The sequence below is a fragment of the Amphiura filiformis genome, chromosome 19 (assembly GCF_039555335.1).
Source record: "Amphiura filiformis chromosome 19, Afil_fr2py, whole genome shotgun sequence".
Lineage (NCBI taxonomy): Eukaryota > Metazoa > Echinodermata > Ophiuroidea > Amphilepidida > Amphiuridae > Amphiura > Amphiura filiformis.
In genome coordinates, this window is record NC_092646.1 from 8,686,694 (window position 1) to 8,712,226 (window position 25,533).

Consider the following 25,533-nt stretch of genomic DNA (forward strand, 5'->3'; position numbering starts at 1 on the left):
GTGTATGAGGAAGAGATTATTTACAGCGCATTAGCAAATGATAACAACACATAACATTCACGATTTGGCGATTGGTTGTACGTCTTGTAATACTATAGTTCAAACCTGGGGCAAGTGCTGAAAGGCCCGGGAATCTTTAGCAGACGTTCTTTCGTGGCAATATTGTCTATTTTGATCAAAATCAAAGGCTATAAGTTTCAGCCCGGAATATCAGACCCTTTTAAAGACGTGGTGTTTTCATTCATTTTTTAGTTTGATACTAGTTTAGGAGGCGATTATACGAATACAGTGTAGCCTACACATGATGATTTCTATAGGGTTAAAATATTCTGTGAAATATAATCAATCAAATTTAGTCATTTGTACAAAATTGAATAGGTTACGGTCATATGTATAATGAGATATCTCTCACGCGATCACAAGGGGTAATTGAATCCCCAGATTATATAATTATAATTATAAGAATAAAATGAAAAAATTTCGTCTTATTGTTCCTAAAACCAATGACCGTGAAACTAGGGAATACGGACAAAAGTTTGCAGTATTTTGGAGGTCAATTTTGTAAACTTAATAAATAGCAAGTTGTAAAAGCAAACCATCGGTGTTTGGAAGATGGTTCAGCAGATATTACGGGATCTGGAATGAGCGTTTTGAGCGTTTCGACAGTATTTTTTGTGGGACATGAGATCGTCGGCTAATGTCCCACAATAAATACTGTCCAAACGTTCCCTTAAGGGGCTGTGCAATGATTATGAGCCCCTGGGGAGGGCACAATTTCCAAACGGCGTGCCAAAAATGCTTGCCCCTATTCATCCCCCCTGCACATGCCAAATTTTTTGGGATCCCTATTTGCAATGGTCTAGATAATTATAGGCCCTATATAGGCCTATTGCGAGCGCACTGAACTGTTTTCCTAAGCCCCATGAATATATATCAAAAATGTATTGCCCTCCCTCTCAGCTTGCCAAAACTGGCTTACAACCCCTCTTTTGCCTTGCCAAAAATTTCCCCCAGTTTACCCTCTACCAGGGCTCATAATTATTGTACAGCCCCGAAAATCTTTCAAACTTTTGATCCTATGCACCTCCTGTCGCCTATTTACACCGGTTTGCGGTACCCATAGTTACTTTTGTACTGATATTTTTACTGTATACAAGTCACATTAATCATTCCTTTGTTGGCAAGATGAAATTCAGATCAGCTTGCGGCTTTCTGTCTTATATCCATTGAATTTTCTGTAGAACTCAAAATTTCCCAATCGCCCCGCTGACACGCTGCTAAAATGACTTTAGTCAGCACAAATTTGGCAATTATTTTAATGCTGAAATTGATTTATTTATAAGAATTCGGTCAGAGACCAGGCGTGAATCCAATAGTAATATAAAATTGGATGGTTTTAACCCAATACACAAATTTATTGGTCGAGCTATGAGTTTTAAACTCATAGCAAGACCAATAAATTTTGTATTAGTGAAAAACTATCAATTTTATCATTAATATATTTTCAGAATCTTTTCTTGGTCAAAACATGACTTTTGGTCAAAAATGTGATTTTTTTGGTCAAAAACGTGATTTTTAGTCAAAATGTGATTTTTGGTCAAATACACGATTTTGGGTCAAAAATGTGATTTTTGGTCAAATACACGATTTTGGGTCAAAAATGAGTTTTGGTCAAAAAATTGTAGAAAACAAAAATTGTTGGGAAAAGGTGAGCCTATCCAACACAGTCCAAGTTTTGATTATATTGGACTCTTCAACCCAGCAAACACAAAACGTTTTTGACATCATTCGCAAAAGGTTATAAAATTAAAAGGTTGTCAGAAAACGTTTAAATGTCGGGTTATATAAAGGGTATATTAAGAGTATAAAACGTGTTCATAACCCCAAAAAACATTTTATGATAATCTACTGCTCAGCAAACAAAATGTTTTACAGAAAACGCTTAAATGGCGGGTTATATAAAGGGTATCAAAACGTTTGAATAACACTCCAAAAACATTCTTGAAAACCTGATACAAAACATTCTAAACAGAATGTTATTTTGGGGTTGAAAAAATATTTTGCGAAAAATGTTTGCCCAAAATATTTTCAATAACGTTTTGAAAACGTTTTCATGACCTTTATATAACCCGACATTTAAATGTTATTAAAAGGTTTTGAAAAAAACCTTTTAAGAACATTTCTGTGTTTGCTGGGTTCAAATATTTTAGCATAATGTTATTTAAGTATTGACACAATATTTTGCAAAAATGTTTGCAAAAATAGTTTACAATAACATTTTTTGAAAACATTAAAAAATATTGTTGTAGTGTGTTTTCATACAAAACGTTTTAAAACGTTATTGTGACCTTTATATAACCCTACATTTTAATGTTAATAAAACGTTTTTATCTAAACCATGTAAACTAAAAGCCAAAATATAACTTATTTAAAACGTTTTTGGCACAAATTCATGGGGCGCCTTTTAAATAAAACGCTCTTAAAAGACCTTTTGATGGTGACTTTCTCATGATACCTATTAATTGTGGGTGTTACTACCCATCTGTACGTCAATTTTCAACAAAAAGCACCCAATTTTGCCCTAATTGAGCACTTTTGCCAAAATGAGCCCAATTGGGCGCATTGACCTGTACTATACTGGAAATCGCTGAAAGGTTATCTCCAAAACAATGGCACATCCCCGCATACATTCAATCAGGGAGACCCCATATCCTCACGCCCGAGAAGGGGGAGTGAAGGCCAGGTCGAAGGTTCACATCTTGTATCTATGGGTCAAAAATATGAAAATGCTACGATTCTGTCAAAAGAGATATAATGATCGTTTTGATATAATTGCACAATCTAGGATATTGCGCTACCTATAGGCAATGTAGCAAATAAGCCCGGCAAATAAGTCGAGTTCAATATAGGCTTCATTGGGAGCTGTTCTAATTTGCACAGAGATAGCAAACATTCTTGCAAACTATTTTGGTTTCTAATTTTGATATTAAAACGAACATTTTGACACCTCTTGTCAAAATCGGATAACTTTCATGTTTTTGCCCCCCCCCCCCTGCAGCAAACACACGCACCCCACTCACATCATCTATACCTCCACAATATTTTGTATTAATCATATTAATGCTCTACACGCTAACCATAGGGTTCAACATAAAAAGGTCACGTTTTGAGATATTTTCTCAAAATATCAACAGCTATCTTAAGAACCAGTGAACCTATACAAGGCTTGTTTGTACTCCTTTTAATGCATTTTTTTTTGCTGATCCCAAATGGTCATGACTATTTACAATTTTGAATTTTTTGAATTTGAAAAAAAATAATTAAACTTCGCCGCGTGGAGAGCATTAATTTTGTCTTTTCTCTTCCTTACAGTTCAATCTAGTATGTAAGAAAGAAGCCCTGCCTAACTTATCGCAGTCCGTCTTCTTCGCTGGTATATTGTGCGGATCGATCTTTTTCGGTACTCTCTCTGACTGGTGAGTATCAAAGCCTTTGTCTCAAGCAGCAGTGGTGTAACACCTTGCCAGAAAAAGAATAGTTTGCAATATCTGCGATCGCTGATTATATATAGTATGTCCACAGTAAAAATGGTCAACAGGATTATTAAATCACCTTTGTCTTTATAAAATAACTATATTCTGAACTTTACACATCGTAGATAGTGCAAAACTGCAAACTATTCTTTTCTTAATTCCTTAAACTAGATTATAGGCCTACCCAGCAAACACACACACAAAAAATGTTCTTAAAACGTTAAATCAAAACGATTTAAAAACATTAAATGTTGGATTATATAAAGGTCATGAAAACGTTTCTAAAACGTTATTGTAAAATATTTTGGGCAAACATTTTGCGAACAATATTTTGTCAACATTTAAATTTTTCAAAAATGTTTGTTGAATGTTATTTACGTTTTTACACCCTTTAGGGACTTTGGTGGGGCTGGGTAAAACGTAGGGGACACAAAAAGTTTGAAGTTGCACAAAGGGGGACCAAAATGTTTTGGTTTCTAAAGGGGGGGGGGGTCAAAAAAGGTTTAAACAAGAAAATACCAAAAGAACAAGAGCATACGCGCGCACATTGTACCAATATTTGAAAACCCCTTTTTTTACCAAAAATAGTGTAACATAAATTTTTGGCGCGCTAAGCGGGCTCATTACCGGTATACCATAAAGCCTTTTTGGAAGCTCAAAGACATTACATGTATTCAAATTGTACAGTCTCTATAAGAAAATGTTATATAACCTACCGATAATACCGGGTCAAAATGATGCAACCGGCAATTATTTTCGTCTTTGCCCCGAAAGTTATATTTTGCCCCCCCCCGATCAAAAAAGCTGGCTACACCTACGCCGCTGATAAACAAGTCTAAAGCATTATGTATTTTCAAAAAATTAGAATACATTTAAATTGTGAAAAAGACCTTCAACTTGCATGTTTTTAGCCCGGGGGGGTACTCAGTACAAATGACCATACGGGGACGTGCCGCAAACATGGGTAGCATTTTCAGCCTTCTGGTATATCAATGACCCCCTTTTCAAAGCCTATTTTGGTATATGAATGGGTCCTTTTTTCAATGTTCTCAATTTTTTCGGAAAACAGCCCAATTTTTCCTTAATCTAGCCAAAATTTTCCCAAAACTTTGGGAAAATTTGTCAAAACTAAGACAATTTTGGTTAAATTCGGCCGAAAATTTCGACTTTTGGTATATCAATGGGTCCAAATTTCTTGAAAAATTGGTATATTTATGGGTCCACTTCCAAAATCTCAGCGGCACGTCCCTACCAAAACCAAACTTGAGTACCCCGGGGGTTTTAGGAATCAGGCCTGGAGGTCAATACGTCACCAATTGCCAGATTATATAATTATGCTCCTACTTTGTTCGTTCGTTTTTCTTTTGAATTCAACATTCTATCGTATGTATTCGTATCATCGTTTCTTTCTCACTCTTGTTGCCAGGATTGGGCGTTTACCCAGCTTCTTCATCTGCATTGGATGTGAGGCTGTTGTTGGAACCATAGCAGCTTTTGCGCCCAATTTTAATACATTTACAGCGATGCGATTCTTCGTTGGCATGTGTAACATGGGTTGTTATATGACAGCATTTGTGCTCGGTAAGAAATTTATTTTGAGTTATTGTCGGGTTACACCACTACTCTCACATTCATGGTTACACAAAGTCTACCCTCACATTTTTTTATCAAGTCTAATGGACTTGACCTAACTGCACAGGACGTTGTTAGCCTCCTACATTCAGTTCTGTCTGTTGCTTGTGTCTTTGCTTCATGTGGGGTCATTCCCAAGTCTCTCTGAATTTGGTCCTTCAATCTGGTTGGTGGACGACCTGGTCTAATGGTCTACTACATAACTGTCATAGGGCCTGCACTTTGGCTCGACATTTGAAAGGGGTGTGAATTCATTTTTGGATACGCCCCTATTATAATTAGGTAATACTCGAACACATTCCCTATATGTATATACGTGTACCACATGTAGTAAATCTGTCTGCTTTATCTGTATTGTGCCTTTCTTAAGCAAATAGTTAAACACGATTTCATCAAACATTATAACAATTCAGCATCGAAGTGGTTACGTAATTCTCTTGGTTACCGGATCACGCTACTTTGGTATGCCTTCGAGTGCCATATACTTTATGTGGTGATCATTTCGATCGTGGTTCATTACTCTAGCGCGTGATCCCGTTGACATAGTAACATTACGTAACTTCGATACTGAATAGCTCTTTTACAGTGTGCAATCATCCCGGGCAATAATTGGGCAATAATAGAGGATGTGCGTGAAATTATTGATTAGCTCCATACAAAGGATTTGAACCGGTGTCCTTCACCGTAATCATGGCGCAATGCAGTGCATTCAATCAAACGTTGTCGTCAACCTATTTGATCCTATAGTGCATTTGTTATGTGTGTGAGACGAGCTGTCGCGGTAGATTGCAATAGCTTGTAATCATGCTTTTGTTGAATGAATTTGAGTACTCCGCCATATTTACGGTATGAACGTCATAATCTAGGTGATTATTTGAATTGGATGTCTTGAATACGCTGGCGAAGTTGTGTAATAATCGGATTAATGCTACAACAGTAGGTGAATACAAGTTTTGAATATATCGCGTTGCAAAGCCCCATCCAGTGATCCCAGCGAAAGTGAAAAAAAAAATCAAATTGTTACTTTTATAAATTTTTTTAATGAAAAAAATGGCAAAAAACCCAAGAAAACGGCAGTATCGACGAAGTTGAAGCCCCATTCAAATAGGCCTACATGTAGCTAATTTATATATACTGTCAGTATTTAAATTCAATCAGTTCAATTCACGCTGATTGTCCTTGACAGGTTTGACTCTGCTTCAGCGGTCATGAAAGAATTCAAAAGATAACCTCTGCCCCAACAATCCCAAGCAATTCAGTATCGAAGTTACGTAATGTTACTATGTCAACGGGATCACGCGCTAGAGTAATGAACCACGATCGAAATGATCACCACATAAAGTATATGGCACTCGAAGGCATACCAAAGTAGCGTGATCCGGTAACCAAGAGAATTACGTAACCACTTCGATGCTGAATTGTCTGAAACTGCTCTTCGGATGATGATAGTCATATATTATTATAATGATCAAAAGATTATTACTGACTATATCATTGAAGACTGAGTTCCGCAGTCTAGTACAAAATCTGAATTTTGATGATTTTTACGATCGTCCAGATGAAAAAATCACTGAATGGGCCGTTAGTTCCCTCCACTCCTTACCCTGGCAATATGAATCAAAGAAAAATAAAAAAAATAAAATAAAACAAGAAAAAAAAAAGACAAAGAAAAAGAAACAATAAAAGAAAAACAAATATGAAAAGTTCGAACAATATTTGGTTTATAAAATTAATGTGACCGTGATGAGGCTCGAACTCACCACCTTCCGATTAAAAGTTCGAAGCGCTCGTGTACCAAATTCTGACGCCTTACCAAGTGAGCTGTGCTCCTGAGATACGAAATAAAAATAAAATAATACACTGTATACCTGCTTGTGTCGGTAATTTATTTGCTCAAATTCCATAATGGTACAGTGCAACAGAGCAAAAATGCCCAAAATTTAAAAGCTATATAATTTATGAACAATATACACTACACATAAAAATACTAATACAAGGGAATTTCAACATAAGAATCCAAACAATTAAGTACCAACATGCACAGCTTTGTCCTTATATCACATTTGGGTTTTTAACAAAATGTTATCAAACCTCTACTGGGTCAGTCCATGTCAAAACAGACTGAGTGTACACCCACCCTCTTGGATTATGCTCTCCTTTGGCTCAGGGGTACCTTTCATGGACCCCTAGGTGAGGTCACAAGAAAAAATTCAAATTCAATTTCGTTTCCGAATGGCGGGCCATCTAAGTTTGGCGACCTTGACCAAAATTGGGAATTTAAGGTGTCCAAATGACAAAGCGCTCTCTTTGAGAGGCATTTTCTTCTTAATTAAATCAGTTGTGACCCTCTTTTTGAATGTGGTCACTCACTGGCTGTGTCTCAAATGCCTAATGCCAAAAAGATTGATTTCGGAATTTCGTTGGGATTTCAGAGGGGTCAAAATCAGCACTTCATACTGTTCAATCAAATTATCTTTGATTTTGAAGGCCCCATGATAATGCCACAGTGCACTTATAGGTCCTAATTATGTTCAGAATGGATTAACCATGTGCCAATGTCTATGAGCAATTCAAAAAGAGAAATTTCTAGACCCCTACAGAATTTTAGGCCCCCTAAAGTGGTTCAGCCACAAATGGCGCTTAAAATCGGCAAATTTTGACACCTAATAACTTTAGGTGTACACCAGATATGAATTTCTAGTCTTTTGCATCTGAAAGAATGTAGTCTTATGTTACTAGGAACATATGATTTGTTTTGTATTTTTGTGTTTTGATACTTTCAAAAGGTTGTTGACCTATGAACATTTTTCGTCATAGCGCCCTCCTGAAAGGTCTGACACATAACAAACTATACATTTTGGAATCCTCATGACCATACGAGTAATTTGATATATTACTTGACATAATTGGGAGCATTCTGAAAATTTGACCCCCATAACCTGTACTTTGCATGTGCATCGTTGCCAGGAAGTGCATTTTGACCCCTTAAAAATCCATACAGAGGATTAGAAAGTAGTTTTTTCTTATTACTTGACTCAAGAGCAACTTGAAATATCAGGATAAATAATACAAATGGCTATAAAGTGATCAAAAATATAAAACAATATCATTCTAATATTGGCATTTTGTACCGTATCCTGTATGCATGGTATGTTAGGCAAAAATGACTATTTTTGAAAGCGTCAACTTAATACTAAAACACAAAACATACAAAACAAATCTTATGTTCCTAGTAACATTAAACTACATTCTTTCAGATGCAAAAGACTAGAAATTCATATCTGGTGTACACCTAAAGTTATTAGGGGTCAAAATTTGCCGACTTTAAGTGCCATTTGTGGCTGAACCACTTTAGGGGGGTGGCCTAAAATTCTGTAGGGGTCTAGAAATTTCTCTTTTTTTTTTTAATTGCTCATAGACATTGGCATATGGTTAATCCATTCTGAACATAATTAGGACCTATAAGTGCACTGTGACATTATCATGGGTCCTTCAAAATCAAGATAATTTGATTGAACAGTACGAAGTGCTGATTTTGACCCCTCTGAAATCCCAACGAAATTCCGAAATCTATCTTTTTGGCATTAGGTATTTCAGACACAGCCAGTGAGTGACCACATTCAAAAGAGGATCACAACTGATTCAATTAAGAAGAAAGTGCCCCTCAAAGAGAGCACTTTGTCATTTGGACCCCTTAAATTCACAATTTTGGTCGAGGTCGCCAAACTTTGATTGCCCGCCATTCGCAAACGAAATGGAATTTGAATTTTTTTCTTGTGACCTCACCTAGGGATCCATGAAAGGTACCCCTGAGCCAAAGGAGAGCAAAATCCAAGAGGGTGGGTGTACACTCAATCTGTTTCGACATGGACTGACCCTACTGTGATTGGCAGCTGCACAAGGCATCTCTTTGATAGCTGATAATGGCCATCCATTCAGCAAGAGGCTACTAACTGACCTTGACAGGCTTGAATGAGCACTGTCATCTGCTACAAAACCATCACACTCACTCTAGTCGCCTATATTAATTTACTAGTCAACATTTGCATAGGAACCGCATAGCCGGAGGCAAGGTTCATTATTGATTGGAGATTATATACGTATTTATTAGTAATAGACAAGTAATAATCGTGTGTTTGCGATTTATTCCGTAATCAATAAGTATGATGAACAAACGCATTTCTGGTAGAAGCACTCACAGCGTAGTGGTATTCGATCTCGACTGTTAATAGGTTGTGGGTTCGAACCCTGGTAGAATTTTAATTGGAATAAATTTGTTTTTTTTTTGTTAAGGGATCTAAAATGAGCGTTTATTGCGTTTCGACAGTATTTTTGTGGGACATGAGAGCACCTCAGACCTATCGAATTGCATTCTGAATACGAAGCATGTCTTTCTGATATCAAATAATTTTCATTTTTTGAAAATCACAATATAATACAAATTTTATGACAAATTATAAAAAATTGATATTTTTCAATTTTTTGATAGGCCTATATAACAGTCCTCGAAGTAAATTATATAAATCTAATGATATATTCTTAAAGTGTATGTAGCAGGGAGGAAAAGCCTACGGTCAATTGAAAATTTTGACCTTTCATATTGAAGATATGGATTTTTTTATCAAAAAGACCTAATTTTTTGGTGTTTTGGGAAAAAAATCCATTATTATGACTATCATTTGAGGACTGAGTTCTTATGATCCGAGGAGCAGTTTCAGATAATTGCCTGGGATTATTGGGGCAGAGGTTATCTTTTGAATTCTTTCATGACCACTGAAGCATAGTCGAACCTGTCAAGGACACTCGGCGTGAATTGAAAGACCACGCCACAAAAGAATGTCAAAGGTCATAAAAGGCCTATGGCTGATTTTGTACCTTTCGTCATTGTCATAGATGTGCTAACATAGCTTGCTAGTGTAGTGGTTCAGCCGAAAGCCGTGTGTCTAAGACAAAAAATAATGCATTTACGTGAGTCTGTAATTTATATACCGGTAGGCCCTACTGACAGTATATAAATTAGCTACATGTATTTGAATGGGGCTTCAACTTCGTCAATACTGTCGTTTTCCTGTTTTGTTTTTTTGCCATTTGTTTTTCATTAAAAATTTATACACGTAACAATTTGATTTTTTTTTCACTTTCGCTGGGATCACTGAATGGGACTTTGTAGCGCGGATTATTCAAAACTTGTTTTTACCTACTGCTATATAGTATTAATCCGATTATTACATAACTTTGCCAGCGTATTCAAGACATAGGTTATGTAAGGGATAAACTGTATATAGGGTATAGAGGCCCTGCATGCTTTTATCGATTGGCTCCAAACAAAGGATTTAAACCGGTGTCCTTCACCGTAATCACGGCGCAGTCCATTCAATCAAATGTCGTCAGTGTGCGAGACGAACGATGTATAAATCTGGAGGTCACATCATCACTTATCATGCTTATTGTAAAAAGTTTGTCCAATGCATATACTGTGTGTATTGTCATAGATGAACTCCTGGATGGGGCAGCTTTAATTAGCATGAGGCCGCATTGATATGTAAATAGCGTATTGTTATTTAAATTTGCGCCCAGACGTATTGAGGGCGACAGTCATGTTATCCAGACGGAGAATGGCTGCATATGCCGGGCATGTCAATTTGCTGAGTGAAGGCTGATAATTACCTTTCTGTATATGTAATAAGCTAGTATATTTCGTGTACCAGTTGGTTATAACAAAAAATTAGTATCATATTAAATATATTAAATGTATAAACTTTGAAATTTACATGAATTTGAAGAGCAGAGCTTCGAAATGTAGCTAAGTCAGGTGATGTGAAATTCTGCTGCGTGACCCCCTCTGCGTGGTAGAATTATATTCATAAAATATTGAATTTAACAGATATCGTGGGTAGCCAACCACGATTTATCAGCATTTAAAATATATGTTAATTAACAAAGATAAATAATAAAGAGTACAAATGGCAATTAACTAGTAAACAAGCCTGAAATCTTAAAATGTTGCCACGTGATTTCCCGAACACATGATATGTTAACATGTGACCACTATTCAGATTTACCGTAAATATTTGGAGTATGCTTGCACATCATGCACATACACTGTGCATTTCTTTACTTCCGTATAAAATCAATAATTCATGCTGGGAGCCAAGTAACATTGTCTGCTCAGAGCAGATTGGTATTTTATTTTACTTGAGAGCATAATAGAAATACATAAAAACGAATAAGGCGCCATGATGGAAGGTCAGGTCGGGTATCAAAGGTTATTCATAACTTAAATACTACTTGTATTTCCCACCTTGCCTCTGTCACATGTTTCCTTCATATTATTGACAGCAAGTCCTAATTTTGACTTTGCTATTGCAAAATGTCATTTCATATCAAATTAGTAGACTTTCTTTGAAAAAACATATCACTGGTGCCTGATGGGAATACCCGTCCGCCATTTCATTAAACTGGATCGTTTTCGCCTGTTTTGCGCCCAGATGTATTGGGGCGCGCTATACTCTCATTGAACAGGCAAAGTTCGCAAAACTAACAACGTTGTTATTTGCCAAACTCAATTAACATGATCCAAGGGGTCGAACATGAATTATTCATAACGAGCTATAACGGATCGATAACTGGCCTCACTTTCTAGCTAGTAAACCAGCTGAATTTTTCATAGATTTTGCGTTGCTAATAGAACAACCGTGAATTTAGTGTCACCCCCTTGGTATTGTTCCCGGGTATTGTCAATGCAGTCAAGCAAACAGGTATTATATTTTGAAAAGGCCGCTATAGTATATTCACAAGGGTGTCTTGAATGGCCAATCATATGGGACATAATCAAATTGCAGTGACTGCTTCCTTTGTTACCACATGTCAGTCATCTTGTGATTATTGGACCATGTAAACCTGCAAAAAACGAGCCAAAGTGCAGGCCCTATGGAAGAATGACTTAGGGGACCTCTCACGCACACGGGACACACCGACATCGCCTGGTAAATATATAACATTGTACAGCAGAGAAACTAAAATCAATACCCGGGATCGATACACATGTGCTATGCACGATTTGATATTCGGACGATAAATCTTTGGATACCACTTGAGTATATATGTGTTGAAAGAATATGATAGTCGTTAGCTTGCGTATTGACAAAGAACAGTGCGTTTTGAACTCAAAAACTGATTTTGATAATTATGTGCCGAACAAAATAAAATGACAGCTGCCCTCATTCGTAAACACTAGGGTCACAGAAGATACACGGTACTATAGCGCAGCGTAGGCCACTGGTGGAGGCAGTCTAAAAGCAGATGACTTCATGACGTATACCATGCTCACTGAAATCTACAGAGGTCAGTCACCAGTCTATTGTCAATAGCCTTCAAACGCGTCTCAAAACTATTAAACAGGTCGGAACAAAATGACCATGCGTGGCTGTGGATTCAACCTACCATCATTGCGATTTCTGCCATGAAGATATCGGGGCGATGACACTGTGCGGGATCGACCTCAGACAACGGACTATGGCACTTGGGCGGAGTGTTGGGGGCTAGTGTTCCCCTCCAGTTTATGAGATTGGTTTTAATTACTCAATTTAATGATACATTTTATTTTATCTAAACCAGTGGCATAAAATATTTCTCTTTGACATGGGGACTGGAGGTCGCCCCGGGAACATTCTACCATCTATCAACCAACTGGTGGGTGAGGCTAGTATCGTATTTATCAATGCGCCCAAGCCCTTCCCTGGCAAATTTCCCTTTCTCTTTTTACGCCTATTCATTTTTCTCTTGTATAATTAAATTGATCCCCAATGCGTTTGTTTGTTTTGGTTTACCATGCGTAATTCTTAGTTTAAACATGTATTTGCTACAATGGTGATTAAGCATCATTTGTTGATCTCCTGTTCCAGTGTTGTCTGTTGGGCAATATGTTGTGCATAATAAACATCTCAAAAAAGTAACTAACCCCCCTTAAATAATGGCCATTATGCAAAAAGGGGCTATTGTATTACACATCTGTGAAATGCGTTAGAAGCAGAATTTATTTCTGCGCATTTTGACACCTCATTTGATACGATAACCCAGAAAACAATAAAACACCGGTCAATTTAATGTAGTGAGGTCCAGATTTGAAAGTTGCACTTACATTTTACAATTTTACAATACAAAAACACTCAGATATCATTACACAGATTTCCTTCAATTACACTGAATGCAAAATCAATAGAATTTACTGCAACTTTCAAATCTTGGGCTACATTGATTTAAATGTACGCTGTGACGTCAATATTTAGTCAATTGCTACAAATGAGGTGTCAAAATGTGCAGAAATAAATTCTGCTTCCAACGCATTTTACAGATATGTAATACAATCACCCGTTTTTTAATAATGGTCATTATTTAAGGAGATTTTGAGATGTTTATAATCTGTTGTATACCCTACTGTCTTAGCTGCGCGGAAGGTTTATGCTCCCAATGCGTTTGTTTATTACAGTACAGATTGCGTTAAATGTATTATCATTTACATATACTAAAAAGAGGTCCAAGAATTTAACCTTGGTTAAACTAGTTTTGAAACTGTAACTTTAAACATTTAATATCATTATTTATATTATCTGCAATTCTCATTTACAATTTTTCAAAATGTTGGCGTATCAGGACGTGTTGTTGTTTCTAAGAATATTGCAAATAATAAGCATGTTAACCAAACGGTTCGTTAGTCCACCATTCTTATTATTTTGTGATGTGACGTTTCTTCTGCCAAATCTAAATATCTACAAAAAATACATTTGACTCGATTTTTAAATTTGTTTGTACCTAACTACAGCTCGATGAAAGTACACACCTGGTTCACTAATACGAAGTTAATGGTTTACAAAACGTTGATCAGAAAATATATTACTGGGAGTTATTTAAATAGGTTTTCATTCCTAATGTAAATCCTTTTAATTGACGTATTTTCACTTAGCTACAGCTTGATGAGAGTACACACCTGGTCACTAATGTCAAGTTAACGATATTATGTATAAAAATTGTTTAAAAACGGTATTATGTTTATGTTAATCAGAAAAGAAATTCTGTTGGATGGTGTTATTTAGAAGGGTAGGTTTTCATTTTAAATAAAAATTCATTTAATTGAATTGTATTTTTACCTTGATGAATGGACACGACAAAATGCAAAAACACATACAAATGCTACAAAGATGCCTACAGTTTCTTAAAATGTCGCACAGTCGCTTAAAATCATCAAAATTTGATAATATTTCTGTAAATTTCACAACTTTAGTGACACGCAAAGGTGCATCAAGATATCTGCAAATTGCATAAAATTTGGCAAAGTTGCATACAAGTATTATTACAAAAAATTTAACGCACTGTCTATGAACTAAATGTCAAAATAGTGCTTAACTTAAAACTTAATCACTAAGATGTTCAGTTCATAAACATGGTGTTAAATTGTCTACAAGCAATACACATAAAGGTTTAATACCCAAATGATTTGATGAGTTTATCATTTATTGTTCAGGAGCGTCTACAGGATAACTCAATAGAATAGGCCATGTGGATTGGGGACTTAACTATAAAATATCGACAGTAAACCTAAAACGTTCGTGAAGATTCCAAAACCATAAAGTGTCTTCTTTACAATGTTGCAAAAATCATCAAAATCACTGATCTGGTCGTCTTGAGGCTTCGTTAACATTCTTAACATTCATAACTTCTTTACTATCCTGGTCATTTGTCGGGTTGAAACTTGAATTGTATATAAATATTTTAAGCACGGATTTTTAATTCTCATTGCACGGATTTTTATTCTCACTGCACGAACGTGCCAGGAGGCACGTTAAAATAGCCCATGTCCTGAAGAAGAAACCAACTGGCAACCGCGTTGCTAAGCAACATCGAGGTCGTCACAACAACATCAGTGTTGATAAAGAAATCTCACATATTTCGAAATGTCCACAGTAAGTCCTGGATTTATTGGACTCGAACTATGAAATTCTCTATTTTTAATAACAGTTCTGATGAACAAGTTCAATAACGACTATTACTATTAAATTTTCAAATTAAATCCTGCTATAGGTACAGAGTTTGTTGGTCCTCAATATCGTGCATGCGCCGGAACAATTATACTGTTGTTTTTTTCTATTGGCTACATGATATTTGCTGTCTTGGCGTATTTCATCAGAGATTGGAGGCACTTACAATTAGTCATATCCATTCCACTTGCCCTGTTCTTTATTCTTATACCGTAAGTATAAGCCAAATCGGCATTGGAAGTTTGCAATGCATTGTGGTACAGTTTTTTTGCAGTTTTGGGACACTTTGCCCTCTGACCTATTGAGAAAATTCAGAAAAATTGGTTTTTATGCGTACAAAATATAATCTAAAATGTTTTACAAGAAAAGAATAAAAACAAACCCCCAAAAACTTTATTTTTGAATAGAATAATTATTCAAATATTTTTAAAGATAATATTATGACAATAATAAATAAATTAATAATAACTACAGCAATTTTCCCGATATGTCAGAGGTCAAAGTGTCCCAAAAAACCGGAAGTTATATAATAATAATAATAATAATAATCTTTCTTTATTGAGGGTAATTCCACTTCAGTGTCAAGCACTGCTTTCCAAGCAGGCCCTCATACAATTATAAATACTGTAATACATTGATTGATACACAGTAAATTTACATATTATACACATGGAAAATCAATAGCATAATAAATAGTATTGAACTCATATGGCCAAGATTATACAAAATACAAGCTAAAGTTAAAATGTCCTTATAAAAAGTACAATTTATAAGGGAATAGAAATCCCAAATTATTTAGCAGAAATATTTGTTTGCGCTTTAAATTGATACAAAGACATATTATTTAATTCTTTGCGGATTTGAGGTGCAATTCCATTCCAAGTATTAACAGCTCTGGCATGGAAAGTACGCTTGCCTAAATTTGAATTACATTTTGGTACAACAAGAGTATTTGATGTATGATTCCTGGTAATATGCATATGAGTAGTTATAGTAGGCTTTTTCGTACGCTAGGTCAAAGGTCACGATGACGTCACTTCCGGGTCAAAGGTCAACCAAGGTCAAAGGTCAACCGAGGTCAAAGGTCACGATGACGTCACTTCCGTGTCAAAGGTCATCATGGGTCAAAGGTCGATTTGCATATTCATGAGATGGGCGTGGCTAATTTGCATATTCATGAGATGGGCGTGGCTAATTAGCATATATGAATATTCATGAGATGGGCATGGTTAATTAGCACATATGAATATTCATGAGATGGGCGTGGTTAATTAGTATATTTGAATAAAATTTTGAAGAAAAAAGTTGAAAAAAAAAAATGAAACAAATTTCAAAAAAAAATTTAGAAAAAAATATAAAAATAAAAATTTTGAAAAAAAATTTTGAAAAAAAAAATGGAAAAAAAAAAATTGTTCAGAGTGACCCTTGACCCGGAAGTGACCTTTGACCCGTTTTTGTTCTAGAAACACCGAAATTTTAAAAAAAGGGAAAAAATTTGCCTAAAATAACGCGTCGTATCGGCCGTATTATACGGAAGGTATAGGCGTCAAATTCGATATATACGATAAGGGTCGAATTACGAGCTATCCGTAGGGGTCGAGGAGTCAAAAGGTCAATGCGCTTAAGAAATTAATTTTGTCTAGGGAAATATCCTATTTTTCGTTCTATACTACGTATCCAGGTAAAACTATTAAAAAGCCCAGACCATGCTACACGGAAGCGACCCTCGACCGGGAAGTGATGCTTGACCCGGAGCGACCCTTTGACGAACTTTGATCCCTACGTGTCTACGTACCCGTATAAAAATGACTTTACTAGGTTATGATCGGTGTGACATAGAACTGGATGAAACCAGTTAGTTCTCCTATCCCTCCTCCCACCACCATCACATACGACAAAATACACCAATGCGTCGATCGCGTAATGAAATGCGTCAAAGCGTAACGAAATGCATCGATTGCGTAATGAAATGCGTCAAAGCGTAACGAAATGCTTCGATCGCGTAACAAATTGCGTCTAAAATGCGTCATTGCGTCTTAAAATGCGTCAAGTACGCAGCAAAATGCGTAAAAGCGTAGCAAATTGCGTCCATTACGCTGCAATATGCGTCAAAGCGTATTAAAATGCGTAAAACTGTGTCAATTGCGTAATGATTAGCGTAATGCAAAAGCTTAATATATAAGTTCGTTATTTTAAACCTATCGATCATTTCGATCCTAACTTCCGAAGAGTCAATATGAATTCCTTATAAATCTTATCCTTGCTCCGTGTGCGGCAGGACGTTCTCGCGCAAGTACGATCTTGAGAGACACAAGCGACACGTACACATTGAAGAAGAAGAGAATGATGATGAAGAGGAGGAGTCCGACGATAACGACTCGGAGGTTGTCTCGGACCGAGAATCCGGCGACGAACTGGAAGATAACGAGGCTTATCGGGAATGGTACGCGGGAGCTAAAGAAGCCACGGAAAACATGAGGAGGGAAAAATACGAAAAGTACGTCGGCGACGGCATGGACCCGGAGATGGCGAGGGAAAAGGCCCATCTGAAAACGGTATGGGCCGTCAAACGCGACTTTTTCGAGCGGTACAGCACGTTTCTACGAAGCCACGCGCTTCTCAAAGACGACAGAGTTTTCACGGAGATCGCGGACGATCTCGAGGAGAAAATGGAGAAAGGCGTCGAGGTGGACAAAGCCGTGAAGAGAACGATGGCTAAACATCGCTCTAAATTTGACGGGCTGTTCCAGTACGATGACGAGGAGAATGACGAGGAATCCACCATGGGAGAGGATGACGAAGATTAACCAGCGAAGTACTTTTCACAATAATAAAGTAGAGAAACAAATTACAATCGACTCTTTTACTCGTTATTAACCCAATTTTAAACCTCCCTTTCGCATTACGCATTTCATCGCGCGATTGATGCAATTTGACGCAATATGTTACATTTTGATGCATTTCGTTACGCAATTTGTTACGGTTTTGATGCATTTCGGAATAAAAAGACGCAATACGCTATGATTCACGAGGTCGAAAGTTAAGGGGGTCAAGTGCCGCCATTTTGAAATTCAAGTTCCGCCATTTTGTATCGGAAGTGCGCCATTTTGTACCGGAAATTATGTCAGAGTTATATTTTGAACTAATTCGTTACGCCTCGACGCATTTCACGCCGCAATGATGCATTTTAAGCAATTTATTACGCGGTGACGCATTTCAATACGCAATTGACGCAATTTGTTACGCTTTGACGCATTTCGTTACGCTTTGACGCATTTTGTTACGCTTTGACGCATTTTGTTGCGTAACTGACGCAATTTGTTACGCAATTGACGCATTGATTCATTTTGTTGTATGTGGGGTGGTGGTGGGAGGGGATAGGAGAACAGGTTTTATCCGGTTCTATCCGGTTTGATCCGGTTCCATATCGAGATTCCCCTTCACTATCGGAATACGAATACTCCACATTGGGTCTACGAAAGAGAAATATTCGTGGTCAAAATGCACTACATTACCCCACTCTTTGACTCATTGAAGCATTTTATCGTGCAACTGATGCGCGTTTCGTTACGCAAATTACGCATTTTGTTACGCAATCGGCGTCACTTCCGGGTCGAGGGTCCCTTCCGTGTAGCATGATCAGGGCTTTAAGTTTTACCTCGATACATAGTATAGAATGAAAAATACGATATTTCCATAGACAAAATTAATTTTTTAACCGCATTGACCTTTCGTTACCTTTCGGGTAGTTTGTAATTCGACCCTTACCGTATATATCAAGTTTGAAGCCGATACCTTCCGTAATACGGCCGATACGACGCGTTATTTTAGGCAATTTTGTTCCTTATTTTTAAAATGTCGGTGTTTGTAGAAGAAAAACGGGTCAAAGGTCACTCTGAAAAAATTTTATTTATTTTTTCAAAATTTTTTTCCAATTTTTTTTTCCAATTTTTTTTCAAAATTTGTTTTCTACGGAAGCATAATAGTGCCAAAAAAAATTGGAATATTATTGCGAATATTCGCAATAATTATTGCGAATATTCGCAATATTATTGCGAATATTCGCAATGTTATTGCGAATATTCGCAATAATATATCAATTTGCAATATTATTGCGAAATGTTATTGCGAATATTAGCAATAATTATTCGCAATAACATTGCGAATATTCGCAATATTGCGAATAATTATTGCGAATATTCGCAATAACATTGCGAATATTCGCAATAATATTGCGAATATTCGCAATAATTATTGCGAATATTCGCAATAATTATTTTTTTTTGCACTAATTTTTTTTTTGCACTAATATGCTTCCGTAGTTTTCGAATTTTTTTTTTGAAATTGTTTTTGAAACTTTATTTTGAAATTTTTTTCATTTTTTTCTTTCAACATTTTTCTTCAAAATTGTATTCAAATTTTCATGTCCTTTCCTTTGGATTATGCCAGTCAGACCGAGAGGGGGATTCTGATGTCTGGGCAACTCAGTTTCTCCATATCAACACCTGCAACCACCTGTAATCCCGGTTGCAAAGAATCAGTGTTTAATGTGCTGTTTCTGGTGTTGGATTTCCCCATTGGGTTTCCCCATTGGGTGCTCCCAGGTGAGGGCTGGTTCTTTACCAGAGTGAGGATGTGAGCTTCCTCTACCTCCCTAGTTCAATTTCCCCTCTTCTCTCCTTTCTGCCACTTTACTCAAGCTAATTTTATTTGTTCTTCTTTTCGCAAACCACTTTGCTAGGATAGGTAAGCCAACCTAGATGGCTTGGTTAGTTGCAAGTTGTTGTTCCATTCATGGTTTGTCTGGGATACTAGGCTTCATCCTACTTGCTAGGGCTAGAGGCGCCTGATCCTTGGGATAATCACGACTCAATTAGTGATTTCATTCTGGGGTACAGGATACAGATCCCCAGTCTGAAGGTGACGGCGCATCCCCACACGGACAACACCCTACTCTTCTAGTGTTGTCAGGTAAATTCTAGTGTGGTGCAAACTGGTTTGTGACTATCTTTCGTCTCTATTTATATATATAATTTTATATTAAGTAAGTAAGTTAGTATGGTTTGGTGAGAATCATTAGCCCTGTAAAGCATCTCATCTAGGAGAAGGCAACTCCGAAATCACAGCCACATACCTGGAGTGGAGCCCCATAGGCAGTCTAGCGTTGTATTCAACACTTCTCTGGCAGCTCCTGCAGTCGACCTGGCACCAGACGTATTGGTTCTACCTTTCCTTTGGATTATGCCAGTCAGACCGAGAGGGGAATTCTGATGTCTGCGCAACTCAGTTTCTCCATATCAAAGCCCAGGCTAGCGCTCTGAAGAGGACACTTCAGCTACGCTTTGGTGTAGACACAACACGGGGATCAACAGTTACCGGTTATAAGCCTAATGCTAGATTGGCGTAAAGCTAGGCGCCAGGGGTTGTTCCCGACGGTGGGAGAGGTTATTCAACTTCATTGGACAGCTACCGCCCGCCTTAAGCTGAGCAGCCCTCAGCCAGTAAGGTGCTGTCCCGCCACTGGCCATCTGTTCCACTGGGTGCGTGGGACTTAGGGTACCTCCCGACAAATGGACAGTAACTCTTGCACCAAACGACAAAGAAAACAATAAGAAAAAACCAGCACTCAGGCTCGGGTGCTGGAATGTTCGCACAATGACGACTGGCTTATCAAGTGACCTCCAAAACATCAGCGACATAAGGAAGACTGTCATTATCAACAATGAGCTCCTTCGCCTCCAGGTTGATATTGCTGCCCTCCAAGAGACACGTTTGGCTGACTATGGCTGCTTGAAAGAAAGTGATTATACCTTCTATTGGCAAGGCAAGAAAGAAGAGGAAACTCGCGAGTATGGAGTAGGATTTGCTGTTAAGACCACACTCACTGATTCAGTTGAACTTGGTAGTTCCGGCACTGAGCGGCTCCTTTCACTACGTCTTAACACCTCAGACGGACCTGTGAACCTGCTAAGTGTCTATGCTCCCACCCTCATGGCTTGTTCAGACATCAAGGATGAGTTCTACAGCCAACTGGACAGCCTTATCAAAGAGCCTCCAAAACAAGAACCTTTAATCATTCGGAGGGACTTCAATGCTCGAGTAGGTTCTGATCATGATGCATGGCCCACCTGCCTTGGGCACTTTGGAGTTGGAAAGATCAATGACAACGGCCAACGTCTTCTGGAAGTGTGCTCCTACTACAACCTCTGCATCACCAATACCTTCTTCAGCACCAAACCCCACCACAGAGTTTCCTGGAGACACCCGAGATCTAAACATTGGCATCAACTGGATCTCATCATCACCAGACGTCCATTTCTCAAGAACTTTCTTGTTACTAGAACATACCATAGTGCCGACTGCGACACTGACCACTCACTTATCTGCTCAACAATCAGGCTGCTCCCCAAGAAGTTTCACCGATCAAGACAGCAAGCAAAGCCTCGTGTGGATGTCACAATGACTGCCTGCAAAGACAGGGTAACCAGCTTCAACACCTTGCTGGCAACTTCTCTGTCCACAAACACTAACTACACTAACTCCACTGAACAGTGGGATCATATAAAGACGGTCACTCACTCGGCTGCTCTGTCTTCATTCGGCAAAAAGAAAGGAGGCCAAAGCAACGATTGGTACCCAGTGTATGCTGAGAGACTCAAACCACTCATAAAGACCAAGCGCATGGCACTGAAAGACCATAAAGATTCTCCATCGGACAAGTCACAGCAGACCTTGCAGACAACTAGAAAGGATGTCCAAAAGATGGTCAGACAATGCACAAACGAGTATTGGCTAGACCTCAGTGCCAAGATCCAGCAAGCTTCTGATTCCGGGAACATTAAAGGAATGTACGATGGCATCAAGAAAGCAGTTGGCCCGACCGTACGCAAAACAGCCCCTCTGAAGTCAACATCAGGTGACATAATCACAGACAAGACCAAACAGATGGAAAGATGGGTAGCACATTACTCAGAGCTGTACTCCAGGGAGAACATAGTTCACCAGTCCGCCCTTGACGCTATTGAACGTCTCCCATTGATACCCCACCTGGATGATCTTCCAACCATCGAAGAATTGGACAAAGCATTAGACAAGTTACCATTAGGCAAGGCCCCAGGCAAGGACTGCATACCTGCAGAAGTCATCAAATGCGGGAAGGTCACTTTGTTAGAACCCCTCCACAAGCTTCTTTGTCAGTGCTGGGAAAGGGGAGTGTGCCACAAGATATGAGAGATGCTAACATCGTCACAATCTACAAGAACAAAGGAGAGCGCTGTGACTGCAACAACTACCGGGGCATCTCATTGCTTAGCATAGTCGGGAAGCTGTTTGCTCGCATAGTTCTACTGCGTCTACAAAAGCTGGCTGACAGAATATATCCAGAGTCACAGTGCGGGTTCCGCTCCAAGAGATCAACAATTGACATGATCTTCTCGCTACGGCAACTGCAAGAAAAATGCAGAGAGCAGCAAAAACCTCTTTACCTGGCATTCATTGATTTGACTAAAGCGTTTGATCTTGTTAGCAGGGACGGTCTATTCAAGATGCTTCCTCTGATTGGCTGTCCACCCAAACTACTCAGCATATAATTCGTTCTTTCCATGATGGGATGATGAGTACTGTTCAGTTCGATGGCTCAATGTCTGAAGAATTTGGTGTCAAAAGTGGAGTAAAACAAGGCTGTGTACTCGCACCAACACTGTTTGGCATTTTCTTTGCACTGCTACTCAAGGACGCCTTCAAGTCAACCACAGAGGGAGTGTACCTTCACTCGCGATCTGACGGTAAACTCTTTAACATTGCACGCCTGAAGGCCAAGACCAAGATAAGGGAAGTGCTGATTAGAGACATGCTATTCGCTGATGATGCTGCGATAGCTGCCCACTCTGAAGTTGAGCTACAGAAACTGATGGATCATTTCGCATCAGCTTGCGACCTCTTCAGCCTAACCATAAGTCTGAAGAAGACTCAAGTCATGGGACAGGGCACTATAGCTCCACCATCAATCCACATCAGTGATCAGCAACTTGAGGTAGTTCACCTATCTAGGCTCTACTGCCACAGACAATCTATCTCTGGACGCTGAGCTCAACAAAAGGATCGGCAAGGCGGCCTCTACTCTCTCCAGGTTATCTAAGAAAGTATGGGAGGACAAGCAGCTCACCAATACAACAAAGATGGCGGTCTACAAGGCATGTGTAATCAGCACGCTCCTCTATGGTAGTGAATCATGGACAACCTACTCACCACAAGAACGGAAGCTGCAAGTATTTCACCTGAGATGTCTACGCCGCATTCTTGGAATCTCCTGGAAAGACAAGGTCACAAACAACGAAGTCATGTCTAAGGCGGGTATCCCATCAATGTATACGCTACTACGTCAACGTCGCCTTCGATGGCTAGGACATGTCAGTCGAATGGAAGATGGTCGCATTCCCAAGGATCTCCTCTACGGAGAGCTATCTTCAGGACACAGAAGAAAGGGTCGACCGCTACACCGCTTCAAGGATGTCTGTAAGCGTGACTTGAAAGCACTTGGCATGGACTGGGTCACCTGGGAATCTGCTGCTAGTGACAGAAAAACTTGGAGGCAACATCTCTCTGACGGCCTGAAAAGGGGAGAAGACATCAGCCAGAAAGCTGCTGATGAAAAACGAGCAAGGCGCAAAGCCAGTCAGTGTGAAACTTTCAAACCAACCCTACCAGATGCATCAGTCTTCAGATGCCAGGTCTGCAACAAAATCTGCAAGTCTCGCATTGGTCTATTCAGCCACACAAGACGATGCTTTCCAACCACCTCAGACGGCGCTACTCCATAGTCTGCGAAGACTGACGGATGCCAACGAATTAGCCACGCCCATCTCATGAATATTCATATATGCTAATTAGCCACGCCCATCTCATGAATATGCAAATCGACCTTTGACCCTTGATGACCTTTGACCTCGCTTGACCTTTGACACGGAAGTGACGTTATCGTGACCTATGACCCATGACCTCGGTTGACCTTTGACCCGGAAGTGACGTCATCGTGACCTTTGACCTAGCGTCCGAAAAAGCCTACTATAACTACTCATATGACTATCATGAACAAATTCACATTGAGATGATAGATAAGATGGACCGAGGTTTTTAAAGGAAATCTGTACCATAAACTAATCAATGGCTAATATAGTTATATACCCCTAAATTAAACATACCAGACGGTCTATATGAATTTCGGAATATTCCTAACAAAGAAAAAGCACTTTTAATCCTTCGTTACTGCGATTCATGGAAGCCGCCATGATAGCTGCTTGCGAATCATTTCTGCCACAAGCGGTATCGTAACCTTTCACACAGACCCACGGCGAGCGTGTGTTGCTATGGCATTCGCGACCCCACAGCGAATTTTGGTTTTTAGTGCTGTTTTTACTTTTTGTTCTCAAATGACATTGTTGATCAAAAATATTACTTAAAATGCATTTTTTTTTTATGTTCTTCTGTAGTTTTATGGGTAAAAATTGTCGCGTTTTCTTTTGAACGAATGTTGAATCTGAACTTTGGTAGTATTCGCTTCGTGTCACCAAAGTTCACGAGGGACGAGGCTTGTGGCACGGATTTCGCTGGTTTCAAAATCGAGGTACCGTTACAGCGTAATAAAAAATACATCGGGTATCAATATGGCCGCCACCATGGATTGCAAACTGACCGTTGATCGTCGTAAGGAATTAAGAATTTCTCCTTAATTTGGACGTAAGCTTGGGACTTTTACTGTTTGTCGTTTTTATTATTACTGCAACTATATAGCCATTGATTAGTTTATGGTACAGATTTCCTTTAAGCACTTAAAAACTAAGATAAGAAGCTGATTATTCCATCTATCATTTAGTTTTATCCACTTTAGTGCACTCATTAAGTTACTTATTGGTGTTCTAATATCTGCAGATAAAATTGTCCTGGCTAGCTGATTTTGTAACACTTGCAGCCTTGCTTGAGATTCACAAGAAAAATTACTCCATACAGAACTACCATAATCAAATTCAGGCATAACAAGTGCATTTGATAACATAACTATTGTTTGACGAGGCAGGAAGTATTTACCACGCCTAATGACACCAATTTTTTTAGAAACATTTTTACATAAATAATCTACATGAGCTGACCAAGAAAGTTTAGAATCAAGTTTTACTCCAAGATATTTAAACTCGTGAACTCGTTCAATAATGAAAGTATCCTCATATGTTAGATTAATACCATTAAACTTTTCAAGCATGTGGTTGGTACCACAGACCATAAACTTGGTCTTATCAACATTTAAAGTAAGTTTGTTTGCATGAAACCAATTTGCTACA

General features: G+C 38.4%; 1 protein-coding gene across 1 annotated transcript in view; it reads left to right on the forward strand.

Annotated features, from left to right (window-relative positions):
• The first annotated feature begins 3,376 nt into the window (after positions 1-3,376).
• LOC140140879 (organic cation transporter protein-like) overlaps positions 3,377-25,533 on the forward strand; it is a 37,582-nt gene continuing 15,425 nt past the window's right edge. The window contains 3 exon segments of the mRNA XM_072162628.1: positions 3,377-3,476; positions 4,960-5,114; positions 15,243-15,411. Of these exon segments, the coding sequence (XP_072018729.1) occupies positions 5,057-5,114; positions 15,243-15,411 (227 nt within the window). The 5' untranslated portion in view covers positions 3,377-3,476; positions 4,960-5,056.